Source organism: Lynx rufus, unplaced genomic scaffold (assembly GCF_022079265.1).
Source record: "Lynx rufus isolate CCGP_SWC_20201006 ecotype Redwood Valley unplaced genomic scaffold, mLynRuf1.p SCAF_6, whole genome shotgun sequence".
Lineage (NCBI taxonomy): Eukaryota > Metazoa > Chordata > Mammalia > Carnivora > Felidae > Lynx > Lynx rufus.
Window position 1 is genome coordinate 82,075,367 of NW_025814878.1, and position 18,766 is coordinate 82,094,132.

The following is an 18,766-nucleotide window of genomic DNA, read 5'->3' on the forward strand; positions in this document are numbered from 1 at the left end:
TTTTTCAGTTGGATAGTTCACAGATGCCAAGGCTAGAAGGTACAAGATTATGAAAAATCACTCAGTAGCAGTTTTCCATTTTTTAAATTGATACATACTTGTCATATAGCACACTAGTTTTTGGTGTACAACATGATTTGATATTTTATATATTGCAAAATGATCACCACAGGAACTCTAGTTAACATCCATCACCACATATAGTTAAAAATGCTTTTCTTGCGATGAGAACTCTCTTAACTTTCAAATATAAAATATAGTATTAACTGTAGTCATCAGGCTATTCTTTACACGCCCAGGAATTATTTATTTTGTAACTGAGAGTTAGTACTTTTGACCACCCTCCACCCCCCTACTTCTGGCAAGCATCAGTCTGTTCCCTGTATCTGTGAGTTTGATTTTCTTTTTTAGATTTTGCATATAAGTGAAATCGTTTGGCATTTGTCTTTCTCTGACTTACTGCATTTAGCCTAGTGCATTCAAGATGCATCCACGTTGGGGCGCCTGGGTGGCTCAGTCGGTTGAGCGTCCGACTTCTGCTCAGATCATGACCTCACAGCTCGTGAGTTTGAGCCCCACGTTGGGCTCTGTGCTGACTGCTCGGAGCCTGGAGCCTGCTTTGGATTCTGTGTCTCCCTCTCACTCTGCCCCTAATCCACTCACATTCTGTCTCTGTCTCTCTCAAAAATAAATAAACATTAAAAAAAAAATTAAAAAAGATTCATCCATGTTGTCGCAAAAGGCAAGATTTCTTTCTTTTTTATGGCCGAATAATATTATGTTGTGTATATGCGTAACACATCTTCTTATCCATTTATCCATCAGTGGACACTTAGGTTGTCTCCATGCCTTGGCTGTTGTACATAATACTACAATGAACACAGTGGGGGGTACATATATCTTTTTTGAGTTAGTTTTTCATTTTCTTTTAAAAAATTTTTTTAAATGTTTATTTATTTTGAGACAGAGAGAGACAGAGCATGAACAGGGGAGGGTCAGAGAGAGAGGGAGACACAGGATCTGAAACAGGCTCCAGGCTCTGAGCAGTCAGCACAGAGCCCAATGTGGGGCTTGAACTCACGGACCACGAGATCATGACCTGAGCCGAAGTCGGACGCTTAACCGACTGAGCCACCCAGGCGCCCCTCATTTTCTTTTTAAATACCCAGAAATGGTATTGCTGGATCATATGGTATTTTTAATTTTTTGAGGAGCTTCCATGTTGTTTTTCATAGTGGCTGTACCAATTTACACTCCTGCCAACAGTGTGCATGGGTCCCCTTTTCTCCATGTTCTTGCCAAAACTTGTCATTACTTGTCTTTTTGATATGAGCCATTCTAACATAGGTGATATCTCATTGTGGTTTTGATTTGTATTTCCCTGATGATGAGTGATGTTGAATATCTTTTCATGTGTCTGTTGGCTGTTGTTTATCTTCTTTAGAAAAATGTGTATTCAGGTCCTCTGCTCATTTTTTAATCAGATTGTTGTTGGTTTTTGCTGTTGAGTTATATGAGTTCTTTATATATTTTGGGACATTTGCCCCTGTACATACATGATTTGCAAATATTTTCTCCCATTTGGGTAGGTCACCTTTTTATCATGCTGATGGTTTCCTCTACTGGGCTGAAGCCTTTTATTTCGATATAGTCCCACTTGTTTATTTTTGCTTTTGTTGCCTTTACTTTTGGTATTAGATCCAAAAAGTCATCACCAAGATTGCTGTCAAGGAGCTTATCACATATATTTTTGTCTAGGAGTTTTATGGATTCAGATCTTATATTCAAGTCTTTAATCCATTTGGAGTGGATTTTTGTGTATGGTGTAAGATAGTGGTTGAGTGTCATTCTTTTGCATCTGGCTGTCCAGTTTTCCCAAGACCATTTAAGAGTCTGTGCTTTCCTCATTGTATATATTCTTGGTTCCTTTGTCTTAAATTAACTGACCCTAAATGCACGGGTTTGTTTCTGGGCTATTTATTCTGTTTCATTTATCTATGTATCTGTTTCATGCAAATACCTTATTGTTTTGATTACTACAGCTTTGTAACGTGGTTTGAAATCACAGAACATGATGCCTCCAGCTTTACTCTTCTTTCTCAAAGTTGCTTTGCCTATTCAGGGTCTTTTTTTTTTTTTTTAATTTTTTTTTTAACGTTTATTTTTGAGACAGAGAGAGACAGAGCATGAATGGGGGAGGGTCAGAGAGAGGGAGACACAGAATCTGAAACAGGCTCCAGGCTCTGAGCTGTCAGCACAGAGCCCGACGCGGGGCTTGAACTCACGGAACACGAGATCATGACCTGAGCCGAAGTCGGACGCTTAACTGACTGGGCCACCCAGGCACCCCCTATTCAGGGTCTTTTGTGGTTCCACACAAATTTTAGAGTTGTTTCTTTTCTGTGAAAAATGTCACTGGAATTTTGATAGGGATTGCATTGATTCTGGATTGCTTTGGGTAGTTTGGAGATTTTGACAATATTCTTCCAATCCCTAGTATGGAATAATTTCCCATTTATTTGTGTTTTCAGTTTGTATCATCATGTCAGTCTTTTACCTCCTTGGTTAAATTTCTCCCAGGCATTTTATTCTTCCTGATGCAATTGTAAATGAGATTGTTTTCTTAAGTTCTCTGTCTGATAGTTCATTACTAGTGTATAGAAATGAGAAAATTTTTGTATATTGATTTTGTATCCTGCGATTTACTGAACTCACTTATTCTAACAGTTTTTGGTGGAGTCTTAACATTTTTCTATATTTGGTATCATGTCATCTGCAAATAATGGTAGTTTTACTTCTTCTTTTCCAATTTGAATGACTTTTATTTCTTGTCTGATCACTGTGGCTAGAACTTCCGGTACTATATTGAATAAAAATGGTGAGAGTGGGCATCCTTGTCTTGTTCCTGACCTTAGGGAGAAAACTTCCAGCTCTTCACTATTAAGTATGATGTCAGCTGTGGGCTTGTCCTATCTGGCCTTTATTATGTTGGGGTACATTTCATCTGTATGCACTTTGTTGAGAGTTTTTATCACAAGAGGATATTGAATTTTGTCAAATGCTTTTTCTGTGTCCATTGAGATGATCATATAATTTTCATCCTTCATTTTGTTAGTCTGGTAGATCACGCTGATAGATTTGCAGATATTGAATCATCCTTGCATCCCTGGAGTAAATCCCATTTGATCACTTGATTCTTTTTTATTATTGAATTCAGTTAGCTAACATTTTGTTGAGGATTTTTGCATCTATGTTCATCAAAGATACCTATAATTTTCTTGTGGTAACCTTGTCAGGTTATGGAATTAAGGTATTGCTGGCCTCATAAAATGTTTGGAAGCATTTGAATGTTTGGTAAAATTCATCATTGAAGCCATCTGGTCTTCTATTTGGTTGAGGGTTTTTTGATTACTGATCCAGTCTCCTTACTAGTCATTGGTCTATTCAGATTTTCTATTTCTTTATGATTCTTGGTAGGTTGTATGTTTCTGGAGAATATCCATTTTTTCTAGGTTGTCCAATTTGTTAGTCTGTATTTGTTCATAGTAGTTTCTTATCCTTTCCATTTCTGTCTTGTTAATAGTAATGCCTTTTATTAAAAATAAATTTTTTAACATGTTGAATTTTTTAGAGAGACAGAGTGTGGGTGGGGGAGGGGCAGAGAGAGAGGAAGACACAGAATCTGAAGCAGGCTCCAGGCTCTGAGCTGTCAGAACAGAGTCCAGTGCAGGGCTTGAACTCACAAACTGTAAGATCATGACCTGAGCCACAGTCAGACATAACTGACTGAGCCACAGCCTTCTCTTTTATTTATAATTTTATTTGAGCCCACTCTTTCTTGGTGATTCCAGCTGAAGGTTTGTCAGTTTTATCTTTTCAAAGAGCCAGCTCTTAGTTTCATTTATCATTTCTATTAACTTTTTAGTCTCTATTTCATTTATTTCTGCTCTGATCTTTGCTATTTACTTACTTCTTCTAACTTTTGGTGATTTTTTTTTCTTTTTCTAGTTCTTTAAGGAAAAAAGGTTTTTTGAGATCTTTGTTTTTTGTGTAGGCATTTATCACTAAGAACCTTCCCCTTAGAACTGCTTTTGCTGTATCTCATAAGTTTTGGTATGTTGTATTTCCATTCTCATTTGTCTCAAGGCATTTTTTGATTCCTCGGCAGTTTTCCATTTTTAACCTTCATGCCCTACATTACTGTGGCTGCTGCTTCCTAACTTATTCTCCTGAAATGGTCACAGTGGGATTGGGAGTTTGAAAAAGAGAAAGGCAGGAACATCATTGGTAATGACAGAGTAAGGACCTCTGAATATTATCTTCTATAAAAACAGTGATTATCAAAATCAACTTTCTCACAACTGTGGAAGTTAACCCAAGGTGTGCATCACTCTGAGGAGTATTTGTTCAAGAAAAATGGTTAAATGTTGGTAATAACAGTATTACATTGTGTCACCTTGCCCTATTCCTGTCCCTTTCTCCCTAGTTCCACAGTGGCCTTGGAGTCAGGCTGAAAATCAACAGCTACTTATCCTAGCATTCACTGGGAGGGAAGAACAGGGTTGGAACTTATTCACAGCTTCATTCTAAGAGAATTTCCATTATTTGACCTAACAGGTCTTTAGAAAATCCCATTCTCCAAGCTTGTCTTTATCTGACTTCACTCAGATCTCACCCAGTACAAACAGCCTTTTCCTGGGAGAATTTTTAAAAAATAAAAAAAATAGGAAAACAAAAACCTCAAACAAAAACTAAATAAAAACAAAAGTAAAAACAAAATGTTGATTGTCATTGCAGATTCCTGAAGCAATGGTAATAGTTATGGCAAACAAGCTAATCAAAAAATTAGAAAGAAAAATCTTAGATAATATTTCATTCCATAGGGGCTTTGAAAAGCCATCTGGGTGGCTCAGTTGGTTAAGCATTCTACTCTTGACTTCGGCTTAGGTTGTGATCTCATGGTTCATGGGATTGGGCCCCGCATCAGGCTCTGTACTAACAGTGCTGAGCCTGCTTCGGATTCTCTCTCTCCTCTCTCTCTGCCCCTCTTCCCACACACACATGCACTCTCTCTCAAAATAAATAAATAAACAAAAAACAAAAAAACAACTGATTCAAAAGGAAATAGAAAATCTGAATAGACCTGTAAGAAATAGATTGAATTAGTAATCAATGAAACCTATATAGAGAAAAGCCCAGTTCCAGATTTACTGGTGAATTCTAATAAGCATTTAAAAAATAATTAAGACTGATCATTCACAAACATTTCCAAAAAACAGTAAGAAGGGAACATATTTGAAGTCATTCTATTAGACCATTGTTACCCTGATCCCAAAACTGGACATCACAAAGCAAAAAACTTACCAATATCCCTTATGAATATAGATGCAAAAATCCTAAACAAAATACTGGTGGAGTTAATCCAGCAACATATAAAAAGAATTATACACCATAACCAGGTGAGATTTATCACTGGAGTGTAAGGTTAGTTCATATACAAAAGTCAGTCAATGTAATGTACCATGATCAGTAGAACAAACCACAAAAACCACCTGATCAAATCAATAGATGCAGAAGAAGCACCTGACAAAATTCAATGTCATTTCATGATAAAAACACTAGACAGATCAGTAAGTGAGGAATGGGAAAGAACATCTTTTATTTGATGTAGGGCATCTATGAAAAAGCTAATGTTTTAAACAGCTGAAGACTGAAAGCTTTTCCCATAAAGATCATGACAAAGGTGATCCCTCTTGACAGTTGTATTCACCATTGTAATACAGGTGGTAGCTAGGGTAATTATTGAGAAAAAGTAATAAAAGTCATCTAGGTTGGAACGGAAGAAGTAAAATATCTTAAATAATCAATAGCATGATCTTTTATGTACAAAATCCTCAAGAATACATACACAGCTATCAGTGCTAGTAAATAAATTCAGCAAGGTTGCAGGATATAAGATCAACATATGAAAATGAAATGCATTTTTTTTAAGTTTTACTTATTTGAGAGAGAGAGAGGGCACATGAGCAGTGGTAGGGGGGCAGAGAGAGGGAGAGAGAGAATCCCAAGCATGTTCCATGCTGTCAGCACACAGCCCAATGTGGGGCTCAATGTTACTAACCACGAGATACTGACCTGAACCGAAATCAGGAGTCAGACCTTTCCCAAATGAGGCACCCAGATGCCCCCTTTATACACTGGCAATGAACAATCTGAAAAAGGAAACCAGTAAACAGTTTTATTCACAACAGTGTCAGAAATAATAAAATAGTAATAAAAAAAAGTATGAGAATTGTATACTGGAAACTGTAAAACATTTAGAAAAATTGAACTAAATAAGTATACAGACATTTTATGTTCCTGGATTAGGAGACAGTGTTATGGATTAGAAGATATAATATTACTCCAGTGGTGCAATATTCCCCAAATTAATCTGTAGATTTGGGGTAATTCCTATCAAGATTTTGGCTGCCCTTTTTTCAGAAATTGACAAGGTCATCCTAAAATTAACATGGGAAAGCAAGGAACTCTAAATAGCCAAAACAATTTTGTAAAACAGCAAAGTTGGAAGATTTATGCTTCCTGATTTGAAAACTGAGTATATAAAGGTACAGTAATAGTGTGGCACTGGCATAAAGATAAGCATATGAATCAATAGAAGAGAATTGACCATAAATAAGCCCTCACATTGTGGTAAGTTGATTTTTGCCAAGGGTGCCAAGGCCATTCAATAGAGAAAGATAGTTTTTTTTTTTTTTGTTTTTTTTTTTTTAAAGTGCCCAGGGGTGCCTGTGTGGCTTGGTCAGTTATGCGTCTGGCTCTTGGTTTTGGCTCAGGTCGTGATCTCTCGGTTGGTAAGTTCAAGCCCTTTGTCAGGCTCTGTGCTGATGGCACGGAGCCTGCTTGGGATTCTCTCTCCCCCTCTCTCTCTGCCCCTACCTCGTCTGCCCTCAAAACCAATAAGTAAACTAAAAAAAAGTGCCCAGAGTTATGAATATACTAAAAGCCATTTAATCACACATATCCTTTAAGAGCAAATTTTGGCATGTATGAATTATATCTCATTAAAGGGGGTGGGTGGGTGCGGAAGATTGACACATACACACTGCAAAAGACTGGATGTGCTGTGCTAAGAAGAGATACGAAAGGAGAGGGGGTCGCCTCAGGGAGAATTAGAAGGAGGTGCCACATTGCACATCTTTCTTCAGCAATTCCTGAGACAACTGTGTGTGTATACATTTTAATTTGGAAATTGATAGTCTCTTTTTATTTCAAGTGAGTAGAGACCAACTTTTGAAATTACCAGACCTGTTGCCAGTAGTAGAAGTGTGTCAAGAGCACAGTATTCCAGTATCACTAGCCAGAGCTGACCGTCAGGAGGAAAAAAGGCCATTAGTATCTTTATTGTGGCTGAACTGTAATGTTGCCAAAATCTATCCTGTGAGAATTCGAAATAAGTTTGGTTTGTAACACCCTTGCTTTTAAGATTAGATTATGTGTAATTAGAAAAGAATATGCCAGTGGGACAAGTATGTGGAGGTAAGAGGAAGTTGATACACAACAGAAGGAACTGATAAGCATTACTGATGTGTTTATGGCTGAAAGAGGAAGAGATTTTCTGGACTTGCTTTTTCTTTTTCCAGTTTGTCTGGTTTTGGTTTGTTTTTTCCTTATTGCAATGGCTAGGACCTCCAGTACACTGTTGAGTAAAAGTTGACAGCGACAACCTTGCCTCATTGCAATCTTCAGGGGTTTTAACACTGTCTTTCACCATGAAGTATATATAATATCGGCAATAGGTTTTTTGTAGATGTCCTTTACCAAGTTGAGGAAGTTCACTTTTATTAGTTTGCTGAGTGGCTTTTTAAAAATCTTGATGTTGGATTTTGTCAAGTGCGTTTTCTACATTTATTACAATAGATTTTTCTTTTTTATGACATCTTAAGTTGGTGAATTACACTGATTGATTTTGAAATGTTAAAGCAACATTGCAGTCTTGGAATAAACCTCATTTGGTCATGATTTATAGTTGGATTCAAATGGCTAAAACTTTTAAGAATTTTTCTGTGTTCATGAAGGTTGTTAGACCTGTAGTTTTCTGATCTTACCTTGTCTTGTAATCTTTTTTATTTTTTACCTAATACTTGTTTGGTTTTGGTATTAGGGAAAGGCTGGCTTGAGAGGATTTGAAATGTTCCTTCCTTTTTTATTTTCTATACAAATAGTTAATACTTCTTCCTTAAACATTTGGTAGATACCATCAGTGAAACTATTTGGGCCTGGAGGTTTTTTGTTAGTTTGTTTTCTCAGTTTTAGTTTGGGTTGGGGGGGGGGGGATGGTGTGGGCAATTTTGAACTATAAATTTAATTTCTTTATTGATATGGGGCTACATAGATTATTTCTTCATGACTGAACTTTGATAGCTGTTTCTTTCAAGGAATTTGTCCATTTTTATGTAAGTTGTCAAATTTTCTGCCATAATGTTTTTTTCTAATACTCCTTTATTATCATTTTATATTTGTAGAATACATACCAATATTCCCAGTGTTGGTAACTTATGACTTATTTTCCCCCTCTGATAGGTATGGGTAGATATTTATCAATTTTCTTGACTTCTTTTCTCAAAGGACATGCTTTTTATTTCACTGATCTTCTCTATTTTCTATTTCATTGATTTTAGCTCATAGGTTTATTAGTACATTTTTCTATTCCTTTTGGGTTTTATTTGCTCCTTTTTTTTTTAAGTATAAAAAGGTGTAGGAACTTACCCTTCCTATCTAACAAATTTGTTTATAGCTGTTAAAAAATTAATTTTCCATCTAAGTACTGTTTTAGATGCATCCCACTGTTTTCATTCATTTAACCACTTTTTCATTTCCCTTTTGGTTTCTTAGATCCATAGTCTATTTCGAATTACATTGTTTGGTATCCAGATATTTGGAGATTTTCCAGATAGCTTCATGTTATTGATTTCTATTTTAATTCTGTTGTGGTCAGAGAAACACTTTGTACAATTTGAATTCTTTCATCTTTATTGAGATTTGATTTCTGGCCCAGACTATGTGGCCTATCTTGATAATGTCCCATGTGTACTTGAAGACTGTGGATTCTGTATTGTTTGGTGGTGCATCTTATGTCAGGTCAAGTGTTACATATCCTTACTGATTTCCAAATTTAGTAAGTTTTCAGTTTTTTCATTTTTTTTTTTCCTATCCCTCTTTCCAAACCTTTCATTCAGTTTCTTTGGGGTGTGTGTGTGTGTCTGTCTTGATATGTCTGTCTGTCTTGATATTTTCCTTTCTGTGTGTCCTTTTGGTAGTTTCTATTGTTCATTCTTCAAGTTTCCTAGTCTTTTATTCTGCAATGATTTATCAGCTGCTAATCTCAGCCAGTATATTTTTCACAACAGTGAGATCACATTGGGGTTTTTTTTTTTTTTTTGTATCTTCCATAACTCTCCTTAGCATGCTCAATCTTTCCCCTTTTTGAACATATAGGGTATATTTGGGGTTGTATTTTCCTGCTTCTTTGTACACATGGTAATTTTTGTAGCTCAGGCATTTTGAATTTTATGTTGCTAGGTATTAGAAAAAATAAGTATTTGTTAGATTACGTTTATGTATGTCTAACACATTTATTACACACACATTCACATATACACGCACACACGTACATACATAGGGGATACATACATACTTACATTAGGGACCCTATCTCTACTTCACTTGAACAAGCCATTCACAGTGAATCGCCAGTTTTAATTTGCATTTTATTTTTTATACAGCTGACCAGGACAGAGAATCCTAGTCCCATGTTTTTTTGTAAGGCTCCCAGTATCTCAAAAACTACTGCAAACATCTTTAAAGCTAAATTAATTTCACTAGAAAAAAGGAAGGGCACATAAAATACTTGAGGCATAAATACTTGGAAATTAAGAAAACCCAAGATCTCCATCTTGGGTTGGAAGCAGTGGTTTGAGGAGCTTAAAAACTCCTTGTCCTGCTCTCATAGGGAGAACTCTCTAACTCCCCAGCTTCATAGCACGTCATGATTCCCTGAAAGGCAACCCAGGGTGTGGGCCTGGGTAGTGTGTAGTCCCTGGGGCTGGCTGTGACCAGCTTCCTTTAAAGAGCTCACCCAGCAGGGGCATACGGGCAAAGTAGGAGATTGAAAAGCCTCTGAATTGCCTCCCTCCCCCTTTTGTATTAGATCATAGAAAATCACTTTGCTGCTGCGGTGAGCCACCCGGGAAAATCTCTCTCCAGGGTGCTGGCCTGCCAGGTGCACCCTGTTCTCCAGTGAGGCCAGGAAAGGGCCCCACAGCAAAACAGTGTCTAGCTTCACAGCTGGCTGGCAGCTTTGCTTAAGTTGGTAGATTGTGCTGTGTAACTCTAAGAGCTAGAAGGTATTCCCGAGCCAAGGAAAGCAAGAAACTACACTTAATCTGAATCTCTGAGTGGTCACCATGATGAATGTGTTAAAGACTTCAGGGAAGGGGCGCCTGGATGGTTCAGTCGGTTGAGCATCCGACTTTGGCTCAGGTCATGATCTCACGGCTCGTGAGTCCGAGCCCCGTGTGGGGCTCTGTGCTGACAGCTCAGAGCCTGAAGCCTGCCTCTGATTCTGCGTCTCCCTCTCTCTCTGCCCCTAACCCACTCGCATTCTGTCTCTGTCTCTCTCAAAAATAAATAAACATTAAAAACATTTTTTTTTTAAAGAAAAAAATGACTTCTGGGAAAATGAAGGAAATCAAACTGGCTTCACATTTTCAGAATGACTTCTGTATGGTTTGGATCCTATTTTTTTTTTAATTTTTTAACATTTATTTATTTTTGAGAGACGGAGAGAGGCAGAGAATGAGCAGGGAAGGGGGAGAGACAGAGATACAGAATCCGAAGCAGGCTCCAGGCTCTGAGCTGTCAGCACAGAGCCTGACGCGGGGCTCGAACTCACGAACTGCAAGACCATGACCTGAGCTGAAGTCGGACGCTCAACAGAGCCACCCAGGCGCCCCGGATTCTCTTTTATAAGAAAGGGGAAATACAATTAGTACCTTGAAGCCATGTGAAAAATATACCAGGAGCTTCAGTGATGGAGAAGGGCAGACCCTCAACTGTAGAAAAAGTATGAAACTTATTTTTAAGTACATGGGGAAAAAAAAAAAAAAGGCAAGGCCTCCTAGAGCACAAAAATCACCAGTTAGAAAGGTTACTTTTTATGTGTGAATCTGAACTTCTGGCTTTTTGCTGAAGAGGTCTGTGGCTGTTTTGGCTGTCTGGGGAAGGCTTCAGGCTCCTTAGCCAAGTGGTGTGAAATGCTAGTGGCCTGGTTCTGCCACCACTTTCACAGGCCCTTTCCCTGTAAACCCTGTTCTCTGGCCATAGATGGCAGCCAGTGCCACCTGCCCTTTATGTTTCTAATGGTATTTTTATGTATATACCATAGTACCTCATGAACAGTGCTGTGCAGTTAGTGGGGTCTTTCCATTTGCTAATTTTACATGACACACTGAGCTGACAAGGTGTCACACCCCTCTTGGCAGATGAGGAAATGGGAAAGCTTTAGGATCAAGAAAGTTTCAGTGACTTGGCCAGTGTCCCAAGTACAAGGATCTAGGCAAAATCAAAAGGCTTGTTAACTCTAAATTCAGTGTTCTTTCTGCTAGAATGTGCCGCCACCCTCCAGGACTGGTGGGAGATACTGGGCCAGTCCTCAGGCTAATGCTTCACGATTGTTTTACTTGTTCTGCCTCACTCAGCAGGTGCTGAGCCAAGTTGTTTTTGTGGGGAGCTAGCTTAGTGGGAGACTTTCCTGTGAAGAGGGCAGGGTCTAGAACATGGAAGTGGCCCAGTCTGGCATATGGAGTGATGAGAATACTGGTTGTGGTTTTCTCACAACTCCCCAATTACTTACTGCCTAGTATCATTTGGAACTTACTTTGCTAACTATGCTTTTGCAAAAAGAAGCATAAATCAATTCAGTTAATGTAGAAAAGGGCGAAAAGTTGCTAAGGAACGTTCCTGGAGATCGGGCCTCGCAGCTTTGACTCTGGGAGGGTATCTAACTTCATTGTTAGCTTAGTCATAAAGAGCAGAGGTCCAGGACCTCAGACTTTCAAAACAACCACAAAGGTTAACAGCAGTTGCTTGCTGAGAAAGCTTGCAGTGTGTTTAATGACTAAGCCTTTAACATAGGGTTTCCTAAACCAGATTCAATAGTAATGATTTTTCACGACCAAACCATTGAAGGCAATTGAGAGTAATGTTTCCCTCAAAAAATTAAACCCCAAAACCAAATTTATCAAATGGCTGGACACCTCCTGTACTGACTTCCAAACCTCCCCCCCACCCCACCCTTGTCAGATTGAACCAAATTAGAAATTTAAACCAAATGATTACAGATTTTTCATATTCTAGCTAACTGACTTGTACTCCTCAGTCTTCTCAACTCAAAAGTAAATCGCAGCAGTGCTGGTTCTGAGGAGAGCACACATAAAGGTGTTAAAGAACAGGCAGGATACCCAGGCAGGCTTACACCCCGAGGACAGGGTAAGTCTGTATGCTCTGCAGCTATGTTTCCATTTAGTTCTCAATTCCCAGAGTGTCGAAGGCCGGGCTGTGATGACCTCTATGAACGAGCAGCTTCTTGTCAACAGCCTAGACTTTGTATTTTACAGTGGCTCTTGTTCCCCCCGCCCCTGTGCGTACACCTCTGTCGTGGCACTGAACGTACCACAGTGCCCCGGTTGCTTTCTACACGTAATGCTCCTACTATTCAACTCTGAGAGCCAAGACCTGGCACATACTTGGCATGTAGAAGAATTTCTGATGTGTCCAAAATTTTACAGAAAAAAGAGAAGTACACCAATTATTTTATTTTAAAGTCTTTTTTTTTTTTTTCTCACTTTTCACAAAGGATTTGCTGTCAGTCTTCAAGTCATCTTGTCCAATCCAAAAGCCGTATTTAAGCGTCGTGGATCCCAGCCAGGGATGCAAGAATCTGATTTTCTAAAACAGATAACAACAGTTGAAGAGCTGGAACCAAAAGCAAATAACTGCACCAAGGTATTCATTTCACTTGTGCTGCTTGACCTTGTTGAGTGTCAGCGTTAAGAAGCATGGCTACCCAAAAGATTTCCCTCCCCTCTAGGTTCTCGTGTGGCACACTCGGACAGAGAAGGTTAATCTAGCCAACGAGCCAAAGTACCACCTGGACACGGTGAAAATTGAGGTGTAAATTGAAGAAACTGAAGCAGCAACTGGTGCAGTTTGCCTGGCTGGTGGACGTGGGAGAGGACGTTTGGAGGTCAGGCTGCCAAACATTCAGGTATTGTTCACTTTACTTCAGTACAGCAGCCTTTACTGTCATCTGATGGACATCTGTTTAAGCAGAGCTTGCCAATTAACACGGCTGACTGGATGGTATAAAGTGTGTGTTTTTTGTCTTCATTTGTTCTGCATGTTTTCCCTACAACGAAACTGGAAGTTCTTTGTACAGTACAGCTAGTGACACTGCGGGATACACTGTGAGTATCTTGTGTACTTTTTTTTTTTTTTTCCCATTTGGCCTTATAATTGGTGGAACTGGTTTCAGAAACAAAGGACAGGTATTTTGTTGACTAAATGTTCCCAATTCCTCACTTTGCAATATTAAGTAATTTTCATATGGTTGGTGGCAGTATACATTGTAGGAAATAAAACCCACAAAAATAAAAAGGTCTATGGATTTATCTGTTTAATATAGGGATATAACATTTTGTCAATACTAGGCACCATAAAATGTAAACACAATTACTGTCATAAACCTGGATATACCTTCAAGGATTGAAAGTGGCTTTGTTTAGTTACCCTGTTTGCATATAGTGCAGAGAAAGGTCTTCATGTTATTAGCACTATGTACATAAGAAGAGATCCAAATTACAAGAGAGGCAGATAAAATTTGAGTTCTTTAAACATTCCTTAAACTAAGTTTTGTAGTAACATCCAGGTTTATCTTCCTTTCACTAGCCACGTTCCCTGTTAAGCACATCATAACAACAGCACAGTGAAGTGAATGATGAAATAAAAGAACTTTGATACACTAGAAAACAGTGCTCAGTGACACATTTACATTCTATTTATATGATTAAACATTTGATCATACAGTACCTTCCTACAGGATTACTGGCTAATTTGGGGGTGGGGTTTATACTGTTAGAGGTATTACTAACATGATAACTACTTCCCTTATATGCAAACATTAGAGCTATACTTTTATCGAGAGTAAAACTGATTATGCAAGTTGACTGAGCAGCTTCTCAAATAATGTGGTTTACGAAATCATGGGAAATGAGCAAAGCTGCCCTTGACATAAAATCGTTTCTCAACCTGCTTTTCACATCAAATTTAATCTGTACAGACCAACACGGTCAGTCAGATAATTCTTAATATGAACAAATGGGGAAAAAGAAAAAAAAATATGTACATGAATAAACAGGGGAACTAGATGCGTTTTAGCAAGGAATGTCAGGTGGTAGTTCTGGATGAAACTTGCAGTGCAGTTTTCATTTCCACAGCTGTGTGCTGAGAGTCTGACCCGATGAGCTTCCAGACCAGCCCGCTGTTGTGCTGGGGGGCTGGCCAAAACCCACTGCGGGGTTTGTACTGCTGATACTCATGCCGGCCATTTGCTGATTCATCTGTGAAACATAAAAGGCTTATTTTAGGACGTTTACTTCACTTTTAATTCTTGTTTCTTGAGCCACAGTTAGACATTTATTAGAAGCTGCCTTTGAGGTTAATTTAGTCAAAGAGATAATGAAGTTTAATAGCAATTATAGAAGTATTTTTCATCAGTATGAAAATTAGTCAAAGCACAGGGGTATAAGTAGACTACCAAACAATTATTTCCCTAGAGAAAGCAAATAGCTATTTTGTTTCCTTCTTGTTCTTTCCTTCCACTTTTTTTTTTTTTAGCATTGTCCATAAAGTGATCTCAATCCTATTTATTCATTTTCAAGACTCCATTTCTTGTCCCCCAAAGATTAACCACAACTGAAAAAACACCAAAGCAATCTTTGAATTTGTATTTGAGTCCACTATTCTAACTTTCAACTATATCAGGATGTTGTGCTTTAACTATAAGGACTGAGTAAATTTTAGAAAGTCAAATACTCCAAAACTATATACTGTTTATGACAGGTATTATTCTGTCTTCATTAAAATCTTAAATGGTTCTAAATACTTCCTAAGTATTAAAAAAAGGCTGTAAAGCATACATTTTCTTTTGCTTAACCACTAAACATCTAAAATTAATTTTCATTATATAAGGTATAAGACGACCTGTGTTTTTCTTCCAGACTGGAATCATATATGTATATAAGCATCCTAACCCTTTCACTATGGTACTTCTCTTCTTCTAAGACTGATGATAAGGAAAGGAAAGGCAAGATTTATCACAAAGTACAGAGTGGATTCAAAAATCTGTGCTCAGGGTTGGAATGTATTCTTAATAAAGTTCTTTAGTGGTCTTGCAAAGACACTAATGTTCACCACCTTGCTGATGAGGCATAGTGTCCACGTCTTCATACCAACTAAAGGTTGTAAACCACCTCGTTGGCCAACAGATTCCACTGAGGGGTGCTGGAAAACAGCAGCACCCCTCAGCATGCCTGAAAGTAAAGGCCAACGTTAACTCCTTACTGGTTCATCTAGCACCTTAACTTTGAGCTGAGTGTACTTCAGTATTTTGGCTACACAAAAGCTGTTACTGACATTTGGTACTTAAGGTTCCCAGAGGGTGGACACCAATGTCACAATGACAGTAGGGGCTCCTGGCTGGCACAGTTGGTACAGCATGTGACTCTTGATCTCGGGGTTTAAGTTCAAACCCCATGCTGGGTGTGGAGAGTACTTAAAAAAATCTTTAAAATGTGATAGTAAAAGCATTCACAGGATGTACAGTGATTTTTAGTAATGTTAACTATCAGTATAGACTATTCTCTGAATGCTCTCAAGGTAAAACAGCTGAACAGAAACCAAGATTCCCCCCAGTGCTAGAAGAACACCAAATAGGAACTGTAAGGGAAAGAGAGGCTGGAGCATGAAGCTAAATCTAAGGGTCTTTGTCTATGCAGAAAAGTCAGAGTGGAGCGCTAAAATAGACTGATTTGAAAAAAGTTTTACAGTAGAAATGGGATTTTATAATGTAAGGGGATGTCTGAGACAGATATGGACTTGTCCATAAGTAAAAAGGAAACTCAACTGTACAAAGGTTTTTAAACAAACTTTTATAAAGCAGGGGCAGTAGGCATATGACATGAAGAACAGCCTAGATCCCTTACAAAATAGTGCTTTGAGACTGGAAACCACTCCCTGCCCCCAACTTAGTAGTGAACATAGGCAGGTCTAAGTGGACTATAAAAATGCCCCACCAGGGAGCTGGGTTGAAGCTTGGTGCTAATTTCACAGGTAGCAGAGAGGAAGTCTCTCAAGATGCCCAAGATAATTTCCAGCTGTTACAAACAGGATGTTCACCAGTATTATAATCTGAAATGAAAAAATGCTTAACACTGCTTTACAGAATACTCTAAATATAGGGTGACAGCTCACTTGTCTGTTTGATGTAACTTCATGATACCTATAGACAAGTCCCATCTGATACATTATCCTTACTCAGATTTTTCTGCCATGTTGTTATTTTTAAATAAACCATTCAGAAAATGAATCCCATTTCTTTGATTTTGGAGACGCTGGAGAGTAAATGACCCCCTACCTGTGAGAGGTTCCACTGGGGCTGCTGAGCTTGCGGCAGGCCAAACTTACTCTGGGGCGCGCCCATCTGTCCCACCATTCCTCCGTGGGGGCCAACCACATTTGGGGGAAGTGGCATCACACCAGTTTGTGCGTTTCCCATAAACCCATTGGGCATGGGCATGCCCACCATCATGCTTGTACTCTGTCCCATCACATTTCCTAGAAGGCCAGGAGCTGCAGGTGCAGGCACAGGCACGCCCATTGGTGGAAAACCTTGAAATGCAGTCGGTGCTTGTGAGGTAAATGGTATATTTGTGGGTCCCATAAACACACCTGCATTTTAAGAACCATGAAAAGAAAATGAATGAAGAAAGCAGGGCTACTGTATACAGTTGCACTCACCTCTATGATCACAGAAAAAGGATCACCATCTTTCTGAAGAACCCACAGCAAAAATTTTAATTCCAATCTGCTCCTACTGCTCAGACCGACTCACAACCTCAGAGCTGGTTACTTCCAAAATGCACACAAATCAGTTACAAACCTGAGCAAATTTAGGCTAGATATATCTTATGCAATAGCCATATAAACTCCACAGCATGAGATTATGTGCTGTTTGTGCTGACTTGCACGGCTTGTCTCCCACTATCAGATACACAACTGAGAGCTGATGGTCTCTGGCTTTAATGGAAGCAAGTGTCCTAGAATTCCAGCTCATTATTTCAGAAGGAGTGCATTTGACAGATTCAAACTATGTAAACAATAGATCTGACTGTGCTAGTCTTTCATTATAATTATTAAAAACTCAGTTTTGGAATTCATGTGATAATTCAGATTGCTTATTGTTTACTTACAGAGAAAATACCATACTGTACACAAAGTTGTAAACTTCATGCAAATCAAAATAATTCTTCAAAAATAATCCATGTCCTGTAAGCTTGTGAAACAATATTAAGTGATATGTGAACAGCGTGTTACTTCTAAATAAAGTTTTGTGAATCCTGTGTATGCTTTTTAATTCTAATGCTTCATACCAGTTTTGTAGTTGCACAAATTGCAAAGAAGCACCTGGTACATGGAAAAATAGGAAGAAATACTATTATACAAAGGGTATACTTCTAGTAATGTTACTGCAATTCACTGAAAGCAGATGTGAAAATGAATTACCAGGGGTACTCTGCTGCTGAATGGTTCCTGTGCCATACAGAGATAAGATGGAATCTTTGGAGAGTTGTTTCTTTGCTACCTCTTCTGACTTTGTAGCTTGCTCAGTGAAGAGATCCAGATCCCCAGATATTACTGTAGACAGAGTGGCAGCCGCAGGTATAGAGGGTGTCCCCTGAGACAAATACCAAAACAAGCTGTCAAATTCTGCATACTAACACATAGTTCATCCCTTCCTTAAAATCTAAATGAATTAGAAATTACACAACTGTAGAAGGTAATATGGTGACATCAGGATCATTCATAAACCCACACAAAACCAACATCTAGGATAAAGGTACAATGTTTCCTATTTTAAATCTGTTAATGTGAGAGAACTAGATCAAAGCTCTTTCATAATAAACTGTGTTTACCTGCTAAACTGACACTGCATTTTTGCCCATCACATCCTGACCACAGTGGGTTCAACAATAGTATGTGGCTGCTGTGTGAGGACCACCATTCGTGAGAGATACTGGGGATCCACTTCAACTATTTCAAGGAACTGGTATCCCTTAGAATAAAGAACTACAGCAGACTGCAAGAGGGTCTTGCAAAGGCTGATTTTATCTTTGAAAAAAAAAGAAAAGCCTTTGTTTTTCAAAAGCTGCATCATATTTTTGTAAACCTAATCTAGATCAGTTTTAACCTCATAGTAGAATGTTTCTAGTCTATCCAGAAATGAAGTACAGCAAAACTTCACCTATACTCTCAACTATATCTTCATTCCACTTTTGGAAAAAAGAAATAAACATTCAGATTTAATACAAAAGAAAAATGTTCACTTAACCTATATCTGCACACAGATTATACAACCACAGCTAATAAC

General features: G+C 38.4%; 2 protein-coding genes across 6 annotated transcripts in view; one reads left to right on the plus strand and one right to left on the minus strand.

Annotated features, from left to right (window-relative positions):
- B3GAT2 (beta-1,3-glucuronyltransferase 2) overlaps window positions 1–13,350 on the plus strand; it is a 91,357-nt gene extending 78,007 nt beyond the window's left edge. Inside the window, exons 3-4 of the mRNA XM_047103214.1 lie at window positions 12,917–13,065; window positions 13,151–13,350. Coding sequence (XP_046959170.1) covers window positions 12,917–13,065; window positions 13,151–13,237 — 236 coding nt within the window. The 3' untranslated portion in view covers window positions 13,238–13,350. The remainder of the gene's footprint in view (window positions 1–12,916; window positions 13,066–13,150) is intronic.
- A 370-nt stretch (window positions 13,351–13,720) lies between these two features.
- SMAP1 (small ArfGAP 1) overlaps window positions 13,721–18,766 on the minus strand; it is a 190,165-nt gene continuing 185,119 nt past the window's right edge. For all 5 annotated transcript variants that reach the window (XM_047103213.1, XM_047103208.1, XM_047103211.1 and 2 more), the window contains 3 exons: window positions 17,902–18,073; window positions 16,754–17,067; window positions 13,721–14,678 (listed from right to left, as the gene is read on the minus strand). In XM_047103213.1, the coding sequence (XP_046959169.1) occupies window positions 14,544–14,678; window positions 16,754–17,067; window positions 17,902–18,073 (621 nt within the window). In that variant the 3' untranslated portion in view covers window positions 13,721–14,543. The remainder of the gene's footprint in view (window positions 14,679–16,753; window positions 17,068–17,901; window positions 18,074–18,766) is intronic.